This window comes from Pithys albifrons, chromosome 4, assembly GCF_047495875.1.
Source record: "Pithys albifrons albifrons isolate INPA30051 chromosome 4, PitAlb_v1, whole genome shotgun sequence".
In the NCBI taxonomy this organism is placed as follows: domain Eukaryota; kingdom Metazoa; phylum Chordata; class Aves; order Passeriformes; family Thamnophilidae; genus Pithys; species Pithys albifrons.
In genome coordinates, this window is record NC_092461.1 from 25,624,401 (window position 1) to 25,642,973 (window position 18,573).

The 18,573-nt window shown below is 37.9% G+C and overlaps 1 protein-coding gene across 6 annotated transcripts in view; it reads right to left on the minus strand.

Annotated features, from left to right (window-relative positions):
• The window catches only part of CTNND2 (catenin delta 2), a 636,240-nt gene that overhangs the window by 119,827 nt on the left and 497,840 nt on the right, over positions 1-18,573 (minus strand). For all 6 annotated transcript variants that reach the window (XM_071553703.1, XM_071553697.1, XM_071553698.1 and 3 more), the window contains one exon: positions 7,097-7,280. In XM_071553703.1, the coding sequence (XP_071409804.1) occupies positions 7,097-7,280 (184 nt within the window). The remainder of the gene's footprint in view (positions 1-7,096; positions 7,281-18,573) is intronic.

The window sequence follows — 18,573 nt, forward strand, 5'->3', positions numbered from 1 at the left end:
ATTTTTCCCAATTTGGTTTGTGGCTGGAAAACTAGGAATACGGCTGTGAACATTTACACATGAGCTATTGAAAGTTTTAGGTGTTTTCAGAAATACATCTTGCATAGTTCATGCCCATGAAAGCAGCCTCTCTGAAATTTGACACTAATGAGGTGCCTGAAATTTGACACACCTGTTACCAACATCATCAAAACACTAAAAGTGATTTTCAGACCTGGTAAGTCAATGGCAGAAATACAAGAAATACTCCAGAAATACTCCAGAGCCCCTAAAAACCAGGATCTAGAAATACTCCAGAGCCCCTAAACCCCAGGATCTTTGGTTGACACCCAGATATTCAGAGGGCTGCAGCACTTCTCCTATGAGGACAGACTAAGAGATCTCCATCTGTTCAGCCTGGAGAAGAGAAGGCTATAGCGAGGCCTCACTGTGGCCTTTCAATAATTAAAAAGGGCTTTATTAAAAATTTGGAGATGGACTTCTTACTTGGGTGGATAGCAACAGAACAATGGGGAACAACTTTAAAACAAGAAAGGGGAGATTCAGACGAGATGTGAGGAGGAAATCCTTTAGTGTGACCACGGTGAGACACTGTGACAGGCTGCCCGAGAAGTGGTGGCTGCCGCATCCCTGGCAGCGTTTGAGACCAGGCTGGGCAGGGCTTTGAGCAACCTGCTCTAGTGGAAGGTGCCCCTGCCCATGGCAGGAGGGTTGGAACTAGATGATCTTTAGGATTCATTACAAGCCAAATAATTCTATGAATCTTTGATTCACTGCTTAAAATATCTGCCATTGGGAAAATGCAACTTAAGAGTTTACTCTTTTCTCTGTTATATTAAAAGACAAGAAAAAGCAGTTCAGCTCATTTTTCCTCCTGTGAACTATGTTTCTGTACAGTACTCTGGGAGGCACTATCAACTTTACCAGAATTTTAAAAAAAAATCATTGCGTACACGTAATACAAAACTTCTGAGCAAATACATTTAAAAGTAAGCAGTATGTCATTCAGCTCTAACCTGGAAAGACAAGATGTAGAAGCTGTGATAAAGATATCTTCATTTATATGAAGTTGGAAATTACCTGTTAGTTATTTGCACAGTACATGTCAGGAACTCTCCTCAGTTCCTCAAAACAATGGAGAGTTGACACAGCCTCTCTGTTCTCCATGCCTTGTAATTGCTGGGACTCAGGAGGAAAAACCCACATAATTTTAATAAGAATTTAAGTTTTAGTGAAAAGGGATGGAATGTCACTAAAATCACACGTTAAAGCTAAGTTTTTCCTTGGCTTCCTCTGTGCTGACTTCCAGCTCCAGCTCCCAGAGAAATTCCAAAGCCGAGGAGAGCTCCCAGGAGCGTGTGTGCTTTTTCAGAGTGCACACACCAGTATCACCACTATAACACTGAAGCTTAGGAATCCTCTAACTTGATTAAATTGTAGTTATGGCCAAATGATGTTAAATTTAATAGTGCACTATTTAGTAATGGTTTGCAACCCTGTGGATTATGAAAAATACAATGTATTTCACCACAATACTTTCACATAAAGAAGCCAAATACTTGGCATCAATCTTCAGATCTGATTGTCCCTGGATGGTAATTACAGCAGCTTTGTAATTTTAATAGCTCAAAATATATTAAAAAGATAAGAATAGTGGTGATAACTCTTTTCTGCCAGAGAAGACTGGATCTAAAGAGGTTAAGGAGGAAAAATTCCAAGTTTGGATTTGGAAACCTTCCTCTCTGAAAGTAGATAAGCCTGTCTAAGTATCCCTCAAGGCAGTTTTCTCTCTCCCATGCCTCTTGCTTGCTGAAACTCCATGTACTTAATGTCCTTCCCTTGACTAGGCTGCCTTTGTCTTGGAAATACACAACTAATTTGAGTTTTGTCCTAACTTTGGATTCCGACAAGCCTCTTTCTGACAGAATGCACAGGCTTTCTGTTACCTGATGGACAAAATTGCAAGATCAACCTGAGAAGAGCTCTTGGGCTCTAGAAAAGCATAGGAAATACTAAGATGGGTCGGTAAGTCCAACATCTCTATATCCATCACAGAATCCACAGCAGTGGACAAAATGTGACTGTTGTTAATAGGAAGAGAATCACAAAATCAGCAGCAAATCTCCTGGTCCTGGTGTACAAAATCAGCTCCATTGATACTCAAAAGAAAATATTCAGAGCTTGCACCAGTCAGCAAAGACAGAAAGGTATTACAGGTTCCATATTCAGCCCTTCTATATCTGACTGTACATACACATAAACACACATATACACGTGTACATACATCCATACATTCATCACTTGAGTCTCTCAGCAATGTTTCACATACACATGTCTTTGTGCATGTTTCTTTAGAATCTAAACAGAGATAAATAACACAGTCTGTGCTATTTATTTTAAGCCGCCCCCAGATCTTAGTTTGTCAGTATGCAGCAGAATGTTCTATTCCAAACAGATTACAGAAGGTCCTAAGAATAGGAATTGATAGACTTTGGATGCTTAGAAGAGAACTGGAGGAGAAATAAGCTGGTGAGATAACTGCAATAGCTGTAACTGTCTGTGAAATAGATCATTCACTCGCAAACCAGTTAAACCATTTGATATTCAGGATTCACAGCTAACAGAAATTGTTTTAACAAGGCAATTTGTTTCTTCCAAAAGTTGATCTATCCAGAAAATACTACTGGGTCACTTATATTCAATTTATGTTTTAAAAGCACTTTTCCCCTTTGTTTTTCTATTCTGAGAGCTTGCTACGTATTTATTCAGTTGAAAAATAACCAAAGGTATTTTGTGAAAGGTTTTACAAGTAACAAAGTATGAAGTATGAAAACTGGAAAGCTATGGGAATTTATAAACAAAAAACTACTTGAGTGATTCTCCCATACAATTTCTGATCAACTAATGGGGTGAGGAGAAATATTTCAACAGGTCTTTGATTTTCAGTATTGCCCCCGGACCTTCAGGGTATGCTGAAAAATTCAACAGAACACGGAAGAAAGAAAAAGCATTTTATGATTTGCTTCTAAATCCAATTTTAAACCAGTAAAGTCTTAAAATTCTTTAAAGTCCTCAGATGATACTCTCTTAAATTAAATTCATCTTAAAGTAAGAGAAAAACAAGATTACACCAGATTGTGCATCAGGACAAAAACTCTTGAAAATATTTTTGCATGGGATTTTTTTCAGATAAGGGTCTGGACAGGGATCTGTAGTTTTGTGATAAGTAAGCTTGAAGTTTCAGGTTAAGACAACATCATGCAATGTGTCTCCTGTTGGTTTGAAAATTTCTGATTAGGGATTGTAAACACCCCTCCCCCACTGCCCCCCATAAACAACTGAGATTCCAATTCAGTTTTCACCTGACTATCCCTAGTAAGTTTTAGTGAATCAGAAATTATAAACCAAAGTTACAGTATTTCCCTTGCACAAATCAAGCAGTTACAGCTGAAATCCAAAAGACAAAAAAAAGAGGTCAAACTTTACCAGAGCTTAATGAGGTAAGGTTCTAGTATCTCAGTAGGGAGGCAAGTAAATTGGGTGCTTAATCCAACACAAGTCACATCGAGGTCTGGCAATTTATGCAAGATGAATATTTAAATTCTAAGTGATAGGTATAATGCTGTATTTAGATTTTTGAATTATCTAAACAATTTCAAAGTATTCAAGCCATGTAAAATTAATTAGTACAATATTGTATTAAAACTAATTTCTTTTTTCAAATCAGAGAAGTAGGAAAAGTGCAGTTTTTAAATAACATCTTTAAGGAAAAGAGAAAATAACAGGAAAAGAAGGCCTGATATTGCTGCTGTTTTTCATATGATCTCATAATGATTTCAGCTGGATTACTAGGTGACTGGAGCTATAGGCTTAAGAACCTGGTTAAGAAAGATAATGAATAAGCAGATAGGAATACTAAAAATTGTAGTTAATAGCCAACTTTTTAATTGAAAAAGTGTAAGAAAGTTTCATCAAGAAATTGAGAAAAGTGAAGAACAACAGAAGGAATAATAATTGGTATACTGTAGTGAAAAAAACCCACAAAACAAAGATCTGACTATTACTGTATAATGGCCATTAAAAACTACTTATTAGCATTGCATAAAGGATGGATTATATTGCAGCACCTCTCAGATATTAATTTAGGGTTTCAGCAGTCAATATACCAGACAATCAAAGTTACAGAAGCCTGATAAAAAAACAAACTCAACTCCTCCTGGCATATTTGCTACCATGAAACCTATGTAGTACGAGCTGATGTCTCTAAAAACTGCCCATATTACATATTCAGAAACATTTATCCAGCATCCTGAATATCACTACTATTCCTCTGATTTTAAGCACTGTCACTGAGAATCCTGATGCAGCTGAATTTTAACCATGTCCCCTCAAAAACGAGCTCTAGCAAAAGCAGAAAAAGAAAACAGCAGAGGACAATCCAACCAGAGTCTTAGAAGAAATTCTCCTAAGGAAGATGACAATGCACTTCCCAGTTAGCAGATAAACACAGCGCTACCTCAGCCAGCAACCACATTACATCTTCGAAATTTACTTCCCTTGTCCAGTGAGGTCTTGACATGGAAATATGAAGCTTGTAACTAAGTATCAAACAAAAAGTGCGTGAGCTGTTCAATTTATTGAGAGTGGTGGGTATTTAAGGAATGGCAGCTAAAGGAGTACCTGAACAGAACATGCAAGACTTCTATCATCTCCACAGAACTTTATAACATTTTTTTCCTGTCATTCACTTGTTTCCTCCAGCCTACAGCCCCACTGTAACACATGAATTCAACAGAACAATCCAGTAAGCTGACCTATCTCACAGGTCAGCTTACACTTTTCTCTCTTGTAAAAACTCAAACCTGACTTCTGGCTCAGAGTGAGATATTTTCAGCAGTGACGGGGGAAAAGTAAACAAGAGAATTCCTGCTGGTGTGAAGCAGTAGTGAGTTTCAACTCTCTCCAAATGTTCTGACTCTGCCAAAAAGCATCCACACAGACTCAGTGGGATGAAACTATCTAAAGAAGATGGATGGAGGCCAAAAAACTATTTGAAGCCATTAGAGAGGACAGAAAAATGCCTTTGGGAAATAGGAAGGGTTTGATATTATAAAGATATTAAAAAGCCATACTATGATTGAAGGGTCTGGTTTAGAAGGCAGACCAACCTGCTCAGGACAGCCATTTGAGCTGCTGCTACAGCTACAAGGGAAGGACTGCAGAGTTATGATATGCACAGTCTTTTGCAGGCAGATATGAGCTTATTTAGCAGGAGCTGACCAGAAGCCATTCTGCTATGACAGCGTACCATCAAGCGTGTGGTAGTGAGCCTTGCTGTAAAGCAGGTGTGTCACAGGAGGCAACGTACCATTCTCACGTGGCCCCGAGTCCTCAGGCTGACCCAGAGTGCAGGCTACAGTAAGCTCACATCAGTGTGCAAATGGGCGTGCACATACACTCACAAGAAAAAAAAAAGAAAGAAGAAAGATTTCAAGACCAATGTGAAATGAACCCATCAACTATGAGGTAGGAGGAACTGAGATTTGCAGGATCGGGGATGAGCATCAATCCCTGAGAAACAGCTGGGAAATATTAACAGGAAGATGGAGCTTACAGTGTGGGGAGATCAACACCAGACACACTCAATCAGAGCAGGGGCATTGCAAAGCCCAAAATTTATAACAGATGCTTCTTTCAAAGGCAGCTCTTTACCTGAGACACGTCTAACATTGGAAATGTGAGATGTATAACCTGGTACAGGTCTTTATGTAACAACTTCCGTCACAGCGATTTGAGCAACTTTTTCTTCCTAATGATTTGAATGCAATCCTATAAAGTCTTTTCAAAGTCAATACACCTCAGGTACAAATACCTGGCTTCAGTCACATACCCCAAGAGAGATTATTCACATAATCACACCTCTATTTAAGTCCAGTACAAGTCAATTTAAAATATGAAAGTTATTACCTTCTATCTTTCATTCTTCTGATTACATATAAACCACTAAAAATATTTATTACTTTTAAACTTTTCAAATGTAACTTCAGAAAGGGGAAAATTTTGTTTGATATAAGACCACAAAGGCAAAAAGGTGCTTGCTACAGATATGTAAAAAATACGGCTATTTTACTTTGTGTCCTATCAATTTTTTTATTATTATTTAGCTCCTTGATGGATAATGTATGCTTTGGATGCAGCATACAACACAGACTGTATTACTGATACGTGCTATTCACTGTGTAATTTCCTGTGATGTATGTAAAAATCTTAACTAATCAATTTTCACGTCTCTGAGATGGATTATAGATTATTTACTCCAATATACCTGGAGAAAAAAAAATCAACGCTTCAAAAAACTTGCCTAATATCTCAAAATATTTCTAGAAAACAATATGCACTGAAATTCAGAAATTGCTATGACTCAATCCTTTAGCAAGAGTTTGTCAGATCTGAAACTCTTCTTACTCATCATTCTCACATCTACAGGACTTTCAGGAATGGACAGATCAAATTGCCCATAATTACATGAGTGCACCTTGGCACTGCATATACAAGTTTAGTATACAATCATAAACAAAAGTAATTGTCATACTTGTTAAGGATCTATTTCAGTCTTCTAGCTGGACAATTAAATTGGTTGGTCTTCTATTGAAATTAATTTCTCATCTTCACAGAGCAGAAAAAACCTGCTTTGTATATTTACCATAACTCCAGCAATGGCATCTGGAACTTTAAGACATGTTCCTTTTTATGAGCATTTTCATTACTTTTTGTGCTGATTAAATTGGGTGTAATAGTGAGAACATATTGACTTCACTTAAGCAACTGGGTAAACAGGACAAAACCACAAGGAATAAAACATATACAAGCCTGGATGAAATCAGCTAAGAAAAGAAAAACAGAAAACCCCCAGCAGCACTTCTAGAAATTATTTTTGAATGACCTGAAGCTTCTTTCCTAATTAATTTCCATCTTCACATCACTGAAAGTCATGAACTTGGGTGGCACATAAAGCAATCCTTTACTTTACAGATGCCTAAGACTGAGAACCATCAATTCAGAGCAAAGCAAGGGCCAGCAGATGTGCAGCACTCACCTTAGGCACCCAGTGGCATTGCGCAGCACCTGTGATGAATGGAGCTGGAGTTTATGATCATCCTGCAGTGGAGAGTTTTCCCAGCCAGAGTGAGGGATGATCACTGCATTGGTCAACACTGCGAGGGCATCCTGGATGATTGGCATTTTCAGTGCATCACAGGAGGAGAGATTCCAGAGAACTCCTACAGAAAAATAAAAATAGTAATAATTAACACTTCTTCAAAAAAAGTTTAAAGTTTTTGTTTTAAAAAATCCAACTCGAACCAATATGTGTCACAGCATTGATGTGCTTAACTAAGCTGTTTCTGTCAAGAATAAAACAGACGACATTGTAAATGGGGCTGACTGATACCTGCACACATTTGCAGTGGGAATACAGCTTTGAATACACAACAGCTATTCACACCAACACTGGAAATTTGTCAGAGCTAGGCCTAAAAACTGAGCAGCTGGTTATGATCTAGGCTACACAGGTTGTGAAGCACACATAGAATGAAGGAATATTACTAGAAACTTTTTAGGGCTTGGTCTTCAGATATCTTCCTTCTAAATAAAATTAATAAAAAACAATAGTAGAAAGCACGTTCTGATTTATATTAAAACTTTCACTGTTGATAGAGACACAGTGAGAGAACAAAACCTCCACCCTGTGATCTTCAATGCAATGCAAGTTACTGTCTAGGCTAGTTGGTACTACAAGCAAAAAGACTTCCCCCACAACCTGATACGGCAGAGTAGTATTATCCAAGTCTTCAACTAGTATTTTTTAATTTTGTATCTTTACTATCCTTTTTACACAGAAACAAACTTAATGGTGCAACTTACAAGGAGATTTAATGGAGTTTAAAAAAACCAAGCCCTCTTCTGCTTCAACTCATAATGTGCCAAAGAAAAGGAACAGAAATCAAGAGCCAAAGCTTTCTGAGCACAGTTGCAAAGACCAAGGTCACTGCAGATATCTGACACAGAAAGCAGGCAAGAAATGGTTGGGAGCAAAAGACACCCTGCTTTCCATTTTCAGGTATGTATTTGTGTATTTGCTGGGGAAGCACATTTGGTTTTTGTGCTGTGCCAAGAGCCTGCTGCTGCTGGGCAGCCACTAGGGCTGGGGGAAGCTGGAGGGAGACACACATTTTTATTTTAGACCAGCACCCTCCCAGGAGCAGCTGGAAGAGCAAGCCGGTCTCTTCATGCCCCGCCCCTTGCCAACACTTGTCCTCTCTCTAGAACCCAAACATCCTCCACCATACTCTCCTTCCACAAGGACAGTAGGTTGGCTCCATACCTGACCTTGAGCGGCAAAAAAGAGTTTGGACTTTATGCGCATGAAGTTTTCAACCAAAAGAGAAAAATTAATATCATCATCATCATCATCATGGTATATGGGAGGTTACAAATATGAACGCTACAAAAAAATTTAAGTGAGTGGCAGGGAGTGGAAAATGCTGAAGGAAGGCCTTGGGAACAGAGACTCAGACATTTAAAAATATAAGCAGGAAGAACACCACTTGCTCAAGGCTTTCTTTTGCATTTTGTGCTTTGACAGAGCAGAGCAATTAACAGGAATCAACTTATATTTTTGGGTTTCCCTTTAAAATTAATTACCTCTATGGGGAGACTGTTTCAGTTACAAATTTCATGTGGAAATTATTTTATATGGAACTGTCTGCAAAGATGATTATGCAATTTAATGTAAAAAATGTGATCAACATACTAATAAAAACCACATGAAAATAATCTGCATGAAGCAGACAGACTTTACCTACAGACAAAAAAAAACAACGAAGCAGAAGTAAGAATACTATTCATTTTTTATTTCAGAATTGCTACTTTTTAAAGAAAAGAGCCTTTGTATAAATTTTGTTCTGAATGTTTTTATGAAAATTAATTCCATATTTAAAGAAATGAAGACCTTCATAAACATATTTACACTCCCTTTTCTATGACCTGTTCTTGGCAAGCTTTGTTGGCACATCTACTATTCTTGAACTACCTAACATTTGCTGGTTTTAGTGAGCAAAAACAACAATGTGGTTGCCTTTTTTTTTACATTTATCCAGACAGGTTTAAATGATGTGCTTGGTGTAAAAGCAGAGAATCAGAATGCAGATCTTTCCCACTTTTGGGTTTAACTTAGTTCTTATGCAAGACAGTGTGCTGCATCTTTGTGAAGAAGTCCTATTTTGCAAGTGAAGTAGCAAAGAGTGCTCTGATGGCAAAAAAATCAGTACTTTGGGTTTCAAGATGTAGTCATGAACTAGAAAAGCAGAAAAGAACACAAAAGATGCAAACACAAGAGCCCTGTCTATCAAAATGCTTAAAATGTGTATATCTACATCATTTTCTATTCACTTTCAGGTCCTTGCTAATTAAAAGTAAACTCACATAGACATCAGGTTAAGTTGGTATTGAGGAATAGCTGAGAAGCCTAGAAATATTCTCTAAACCCTCTTTCTCTCTGACTTCACTAACCATAAAATAAACTTCTGAGTATGATGGGATCACCAGGCTAAAACAGCTATTCCACCCCCTCCCAAAATGATTTTAAGCCAAGGCAGAATCAGGCAAAGTGGCACTGCCCAGTACGCCTGACGCTGTCTTCAAAGTTTTTGCTCCTCACAGTTTTAAGGTGTGAGATAATCTTCTCACATCCTAGGACAATGAGTTTTATCAAGTTTTAAGACTGAGTACTACCAACCACATAAATGAAAAACTCCACCAATTTTCTTCTGACAAATGACAATTTATTCTCCTGAGCAGCAAGTCTGCTGCTTGCTGAGGCTGGCATTCCACATGTCTCATTGTAACCTTCCTTAATTAAGGATTTGCAGGTATGAAAGGGCACTGGCAATTCACTTCCCATTGTTTTTGCCGAGGATGACCCGGAGCTCAATTTATGTGAGGTCTGAGAAGATGATCCATTGCCTTGACTTTGCAAGGGTGAATGACAATAGAACAAATCTTTCACCCGAGGCACCTTCCATTATGGAGCTCCCTTTTAACCACATGACTCCCAACGTCTTTTTCAAGCATGCACATGTGACATGCCCGTCCAGACTACAGGGAGAAGCTGTTACTGAGACCGTTTGACACCTTACTCTGAAAGCCCGACTGAACTGGCTTTCTCAGCACAACAAGCAAGTCCACAATAGCCTCAGAGGTGCCTTGACTGCCCCCTGAAGATTTTGTCATCAGCTGCCCCCAAGGAAGGGAACAGACTGGACTCACTCTTGACAAAAGGTGGGAGCCAGCCTGCTGTACAGGGCTGAGAAGAGGGCTGTTAATCCAACAACTCAATAGTCCAACTCTACAGTTTAGCATTTGTAGGCTGATTGTTGTAAGAGCTAGAAAATAAAGAACAAATCAGTGTTGAATATCTCTTACTTTCATTCATGGTATATTATCTCCTTCTTGCCCTTAAAACTGTGAGGCATTCAGAGTAATGCAATAGTAGCATATTGTGTCCCATTTGCAGATCACTGTAGGTTGTACTGGATGCTTTGTAGAAAGAGAAAACCAGCCACACCAGACTGAATGTGTGTATTCACAGGGCGGAGTTTTACACCCTTACATATAACAAACTGAAATACAGTGAAAAACTATCTAGCAATCTCATTTTAAGATTAACACTGAGGAGAAACTGGTATTGGAAGTATTCATCTGGTTCCAGTTGGAAGATGGATTTTGGGTCAGAGTATTAATTACCAGTCTAGCAGATATCAGATGAAGGACTCTCAGAGGACTCTACAGGAATGTTTGCTGTGGAGATCTTACTGCATCAAGTTACACCTTCTGGAGTAGCTTACCACAGGACATGCATCTGCTATGGTCTCCAGGTTACTCATCACACTAAATGTAAATCAGCTTTTCTAAGAAGACCTTTCACAGATTTAAAACATGAGTATAAATTTTGAAGAAAGGTTGCAATTGACCTTTAAAAGACATAACTGCACAGATACAGTTCATAAGGAAAACTACACATATAAGGCAGTTTAGGTTTGTTGCCACTGGAAGAAGTAACTGAGAGAAGAGAGAACCAGTAAATTTTTATTTAACTTTCACTTAGACAAACTTCATAAGAATGAAAACAAGACCAACCCTTTTAAAAGCACAGTCCAGGCTGATGAGATGTTACTACTGCTTAGCAGACAAAGCCATATTTTCAGCTTAGAAACAGCACTTCATTTTACACAAAATAATTTAAGCTCTTACAACAGATACTGCATCATTGACCCTAAAGAATCAACACGAAATATTTATAAATTTGATGTCACTCAACTTAATGGAACAGCCTGAGCCAAACCCCCATAATCTCTGAATCATGCTGTAGCTCAAACTCATCCTGATTAAACACTTCAGTGTGTTTACTTTGACAGTGTTTTTTAGAACTGGTACTTGCATACGTATTTCTGTAGTCAGATATAACAGAGGACCTGACAAGCCACACGCTGTCCTTATCCCATTCAAAGGTAAGAAAACAGAGCCATATAGTTTCAGGTAAAAAATATCCTAACAAGAGTGCATTTGAAAAATCAAGGAAGTGTAATTAACAATTTAGTGCATGATTTAATGCTACCTCGAAGTATGACGTTTAAATATATAAACAAACCTGTTGGAACAACTTAGACTACAAATATAAATGTAAACCAAGAAACTAGAAAAGTCATCTTTTCCAAAAACCATTGCCCTTGCTGTGCTGCCACTGCATTTTTTTTGTAATTGTGCTGCAAAAGATGTACTTTCCCAAATAAATGATATGATAAAGAGATTGTAAGTAAACAAATATTATTAGGAGAAATATGACTTTGATTCTTCTCAATAAGGGATGCTTAAGTCAACCTTAAAGTTATATTAAGGTTTTTCTTATTTAATATTCATTGTAAAAATAAAAATACAAAAGTCTTCCAACACATCCAGGTTTTCTTTTCCATCATAATTTCATAGTTCTGTCATGGACTGATGCAGAAAACCATTTGGACCTGCTGGGAGACTGCACCCTAGGAAGGGCAGTTTATACACCAAAGACACACAGATACTACAGGGAGTTTCCCTCAAGAACATGACAATTAAGATTGAAATCTGAGTGCTAAATACTCTGCAGACAAGCCAAGAGAAAGGATCTTTTGCTGGAGTTCTCAGGAAAAGCATTTCTATGCCAGGCTGGCAAGTGCCAGCAGAGCCATTTGCTGGCAGCTTTGCCTCTGGGAGCCCCCACTGTAAGTGCCAGGCTGCTCTGCAGAGCAGGAGCCACTCGCCCTCCCTGGCAGGAGGTGGGGGCTCCTGACAATTACAGCACTGCAGCTGGAGACATGCTCGACATCAGCCACATTTCCTAATGCAGTGTGCAGTAAGACTTCGCAACCAGATGAACTGTCAAGGTGAGGAACAGGCTCAGTAACAGCTTTCTGTAGGAAACAGGAAGTGGCTATTTAAATTATGGCACCTGAACAGCTCACAGCTCATAAGGCAGCTCCTTAAAAGCATACTGTGAAAGTAAGTTTAAAATTGGCATAACAGAGGAGGAATTTTCACCAATTTTCTTGACACTTTTTTTAATCTGGTTAGTGAGTACCTATGCATGCCTTCCTGTAATTCACTTCTTTACGTGCACAGAGGTGGTTTTCTATCTGTGTATAGGCAGATGTAGGAAAAGTCCATGCTGAGAAAGAACAGCTTTCAGTAAAAGCCCTAAGCAGGCAAAAGCTTTAGGAACACTCAGCAAAGCTGCAGCGAGAAGAATTATTTTCCCTTTGCAGCCACTCATAGCCTTACAAAGCAAAAGCTTCCACAGAGGAGAATTATTTTGGTGGCTTTTTTTGCTTAATTACAAATACAGCTTGATCTTGACTACATGTAAGTATACACTACATATAGTATAAACAATAATTTCCTCTGAAAAGCTAACTTTCTCTTTCTTTTCTTTCTTTCTTTCTTTCTTTCTTTCTTTCTTTCTTTCTTTCTTTCTTTCTTTCTTTCTTTCTTTCTTTCTTTCTTTCTTTCTTTCTTTCTTTCTTTCTTTCTTTCTTTCTTTTCTTTCCTACTGCTCTTTTCATTCCAAAATTACCTCTCAGATCTTATTAAAACAAAAAAGGGAGGACAAATTTAATATTGGTTAAAAACAACTTCTGTCCAATTGCACTATCTAAAATCATCTGTATTTCTCTCATGGGACTGAATTTTTGACCTAAGGTTGGCTCCTGTCTTTCTGCAACACATTTCAAATTAACACATAACCGTGGAAAGGAACAACTGTCAGGCAAGAACATCAGACAGTTATTTGCTTTCATGTTAATCAGTAGAGGAATTACGACAAGAGTTGACTTAAGTTACTGTGGAAAGATCAGTGGTTCCTGCTTAACTTGCTTTCATAGCTGATGAAACTAAATGGGTCTATAAAACACAGAAGCTACACCAAAAGCAATTCATTCTAAGCGAGAGAAAGAAAGGAGAATATGAACCAACTGCTTTCAAATAGCATTTTATCCTAACACATGACTAACAGCAATAACATTCCCAACTAAATACTTTATTAGCAAACAAGGAAATCAAACAAGGATGGATATATGAATGGGAAGATTTTTTTTCAGTGCTTACACACATATTTTACAGAACAATTTTTTCAAGCACCCAAAATCAAAACATATGCCTGATAACAGATCCTAACACAGAGAGTAAAAACATTAAGTTACAGCTCTTAAGTAAAAAACTCTTTTCTGATAAGAACCAAATAAAAAGTTAGTCCTTTCTATAAAATTGCATCTATGTGCAAAATGACAAGCTTGGTGTACGGTTGCTGAAAAAGAAAATAAAAAAGGGAATACTTACTAGTCAAATTGTTACCTAAGAAAAAGAAAGCACTGAAATTAAGAATATTTGGGAGGGAAAAGGGAGGTTGGCCTTTGAACCTAAAAATAATAAATTGAAAAAAAAAAGTGTTCACAGTGAAAAAGTAATTTGATCATAGAATGAACATGTTTCACCATACCCTCAAACTTTCATTTTGTAAAGAAAACTGTGAAACATTCCAATCTGTTTCTAAACAAAAACTGTTTTCGGAATAGAACTTAAGTATTTTGTGTTGCAAATCACAAACATGTCAAACTACAGAGCGGGTTTAAACTGCAAATGTTTTAATACTCTATCATTCAGGCAGGGGCATCAAAATTATATGCCCAGCTGAATTTTTCCAAAGGATTACGACTTGCTGAAAAAGTTCAATGCAGCTCTTATGTCAAGCCATATGCTGCAACAGATGTCCTCTGTTTATCACTCCAGATTACCTTGTTTGATAGTTCCTCTTAAACTTAAGATTTGACCAAAGTAAAAAAAACAAACAACAAACATCATTTATGTAGTATATTAACAAGCAAATTATTAAATCAGTTTCACTGCCATGAAATTCGATGTATTTTCAAAAGAAGATGCATCTTATTGATGCAAGGAGAAAATAGTTATTTCCCATTCAGAGAGAAAAAGAGAGCAAAAAAGGGACCAGCTTGGGCCTTGTGTTGGGACTGAGTGGTAAATGCAGGACAAGTGAATGGGAATTTTCCTGGGACATGGGAAGAAGGAAGCAGCTGTGATGGGAAAACAGATGAAATCACCCCCAAGCACATCTGTAAGAAAGAGAGGAGAGGGACTGCCCTGCCATTCACCTCCAAGGGAAACAGGCACTGCAAACCTCAGGAAGGCTTTGTATTGCTGTTTACAGTATGTTCCCTTTTATCTATAAAAATTCTTGGCTGGAACATCTAAAATGATAAATCAGTGCCACAGCCTGGTGCTAAGAAGGCAGGGCAGAAGATTGGAGAATGCATCTATTTTAAAACCTCTCCTTATTTAACTGGGAGCAGCAGGGGGTGAAGTGGTTAATCTGATAATTCAGAAGCAGTTGAGAATGGCTTTTCATGAAGACAACAGATTCTATCAGTCAATTTTTCCATTTTCAGAGTGAAAATAGTGACAGCATATTGAGAAAGTGGATAAAGATTGTCCTATAATTAGACAGTAAATTGTAATAAACTTGGTGTAAAATGATCCAGTTGAACTGTCAATATTGTTTGCCTAAGTGTTATTTGGTAAGACAGCATCATTTCTGAAGCAAAATTACACAACTTATTAAATTACTTCTAGATTTGCTGTTACATATGAACTATAAATAGAATGTGTTTTGAATGACTCGGGAATTTCTTGAAGATATCATAGCCTATAGCTTGGAGTTTGAATTCCCAGTAACATATGGGGGTGTAAGCTGTACAGCCTTTTAGCTTCCAGTTTTGCAAGGAAAACGGTTACAAAGATTTGGTGTCTCTTAAGTGGTTCCACAGTGGGTTCATATGAAGACTTTATAAAATGTCAATTAATTCCTGGTCTGAACTTGTTTGACAATAACTTCCACATTTCCAGAAATGATGGCAGGATTTTCTGTAGGTGTTGCTAAAATCTAAAATTTAAACTGCCACACTGTAGAATCATACTGTAAGTAAAACAGCTTCCTCTTCACACGGCTGTGCCTTGTTATAGCACATCCACTGAATATGAAATGGCAGCTTATTAGTCTGGAGAAGCACAAATAGGTATTTTAAGCACTTTCTGAAAGTTATGAAGATCATAGAATCATAGAATCATAGAATCGATTGGGTTGGAAAAGACCTCCGAGATCATCAAGTCCAACCCTTGGTCCAACTCTAGTCCATTTACCAGATCATGGCACTCAGTGCCACGTCCAATCTCAGTTTAAAAATCTCCAGGGATGGTGAATCCACCACCTCTCTGGGCAGCCCATTCCAATGCCTGATTACTCTCTCTGGAAAGAATTTTTTTCTGATCTCCAACTTAAATTTCCCCTGGCAGTGCTTGAGCCCGTGCCCCCTTGTCCTATTGCTGAGTGCCTGGGAGAAGAGACCAACCCCCACCTGGCTAGAACTTCCCTTCAGGTAGTTCTAGATAGTGATGAGGTCACCTCTGAGCCTTCTCTAGCGATCATTGGAGATTCTCTGTAAACCCTTACAGTAACTGATGACTGGGGTGGAAAACCAGAGCAGCCAGGCAGCCCAGTAACCACTACCCCGGCATTGCCAGTGCCAGTAACAGGCCAGAGAGTCTGTACTACCTTAGTGGAGTTGCTTCAAGTTGTGTTGGGGCACTTGGACCTTCAGCCTGATGAAATGAGCAGCTGCTTCTGCAGACCAGGGGGCTCCCTTTGTTTAGCCCAGCTTTGATAATGGTGCAGCACAAGCCTAATTTTACCAAGGTAGCAGCAACAAGTAGTTTTTCTGAGTTCAACAAATCCTTAGTTTCCTTTTTCCCCATAGCAAGATTTTAAATGTAACAGCAAGGAACCATAAACGAGCCTATGCAAAATTTTGGCTGCAAGATGAAATGCATTGTTTTTACAGCAATTTGAGACTTGAAGGGGACTTGACAGAGTTTGGCACTTCATATGAAATTCTCACTGGCTCGCAAAACTCAGGGCAAGGTTGAAAAATATCTTGCTTAAAATCACCTCAAGAAAAGGGAGGGAGTCAAACTCTTATGAAACCTTTGGGATCTGTAAAGGCTTTTTTACTTGAAGAAAGAAACACTGGAGAAACTATAATATGCAATTCCTCATTCCGCCACTGGCTTCGATCCAGAGTAAATAGATAGGAATTTTCAGCACGCAAATAATCTTGTTAATGCTGAAAACAACTTTTATTTAAAACACTAATTAGAAGTAAATTAGTTGAAAAGATTTAATCAACTTTTAAAATTGACTGTGGTAGGATATTGCACTTGCAATTACATCCATTTAAAGAAAGAGTAGGAATGATTTATTAGATCTAATACCCTTTGCATTTCCATTTTGAATGAAAAGCATTTAAAACACACAAGCAAACCTTAGTGTCTGAGCAAGTAGATTTGAAATTAGTGAATCTTACCCTAAACCTGTTATTTAAAAAATAATTAAGCTTAAACTCTGTAAGTCACCTCCCTCTGTGCTTGTTAAGTTCCTCAAACCACTTGTTTAAAGTTTTTACAGAGAATTTGCTTACGTGTAGAGGAGATACCAGGCAAGAAATGAATGAACATATTTTCTTGCTAAAACCAAACCAAGGACTTCTGAAAGCAGTGTTCTGTGCTAGCAGTTATCTATCTCCATGCTTAACCTTCCTAATTCCCTCGACTTGACAGGACACAGTGATCAGATAATGAAGGAGGAGGAGAAGCTAATTCACAGAGCTGCATCTTAAGAGGCACTTTGTATACTTTCTGCATTTATCCCCTGTCTCCATTTTCTTTAACTACATAGAGTTATGAGCCCCAAATGGTATTTGGTAGTCTTACTCTCTTACTAAGGATGTATTGAAACAAAGTTATGTCAACCTTGTAGCAGTATCTTACCATGGTTATGCCATCATGACAATTTAAACACATATATGGCTTTTCATGTCTGTTTGAAAAGCTCGTGATAGCCAGGACATGCATTTGAACCTAACCTATGTAACTTCATAATCTAATTTTCAGCTAATCTAATGCTGAAATCCTCTCTTTGCTTCCAAAAGAAACCACTTTATACATTTATCTTCCTTCCTATCTTTCTATATTACCTATCAAAAGCTGCTAATTAATTAGGCCTTTGACTGGCCCAGCTTCCTTATACTTGTATTGCTCCATTAAAAAACTTGAATACAATTAAGGAGTGGGATATTTCATAAGATCAATATTAGAAAATCTAATATAAACCAGCAAATAAAAGGGGAGATTTTAAGAATTACATCAAGGTGAAATACTGTAAGAATACAACTTTGATCCTTCTTTACTTAAGTCTGTGGGAAAGTCACCTCTGAGTGGAATAAAACAGCCTTACTCATTTTCAAATCAAATTGCCAGAGAACAGTGGGGTTACAAATAGGTGCCACCTCTAAATGAGTGTTTATATCACAATAAAATTTCACATCTGTGTTTACACACTTCAGTAACTAAGCTAATGTCAAGGGCACTTTTGCAGAAAATTATTAAATTGATAAACTGCTTCAAGATCCTAAGCACTAAACAGTTCACCCTTTGCCATAATATATGATTTACTATATAAAATATCACAAGTGTAATACTTTATGAAGTCCAGTTGGAAAATAACACCACAAACAGGAAACAACTGCAGACCTGTAATTCTGACTTCGGGAACACCCAACAGAAGAACTGCTGTTGTATTAAGAAGTTAAAAATTCTAAAGAGCTGGTCAAAATTACCTAAAAAAATGAAATCAAGTTAAATCTTCCACTGAAGTAAGCAAAAAGATCCATTTAAGTAGCACACTTCCTTAAATGTGCTTTACCCAGCACTGCAGGCTCACTAACTTGCAGCTACACAGATTAGCAAAGACAAGGCTCAAAGGGTCCTTCTGGAGTGTCTTGACTAATCTGCCAATAATTTATGCACATAGTAACAGCAGTGTGCAATCAAAAGGAGGTTTCACCTGCAGTTCCCTCACAT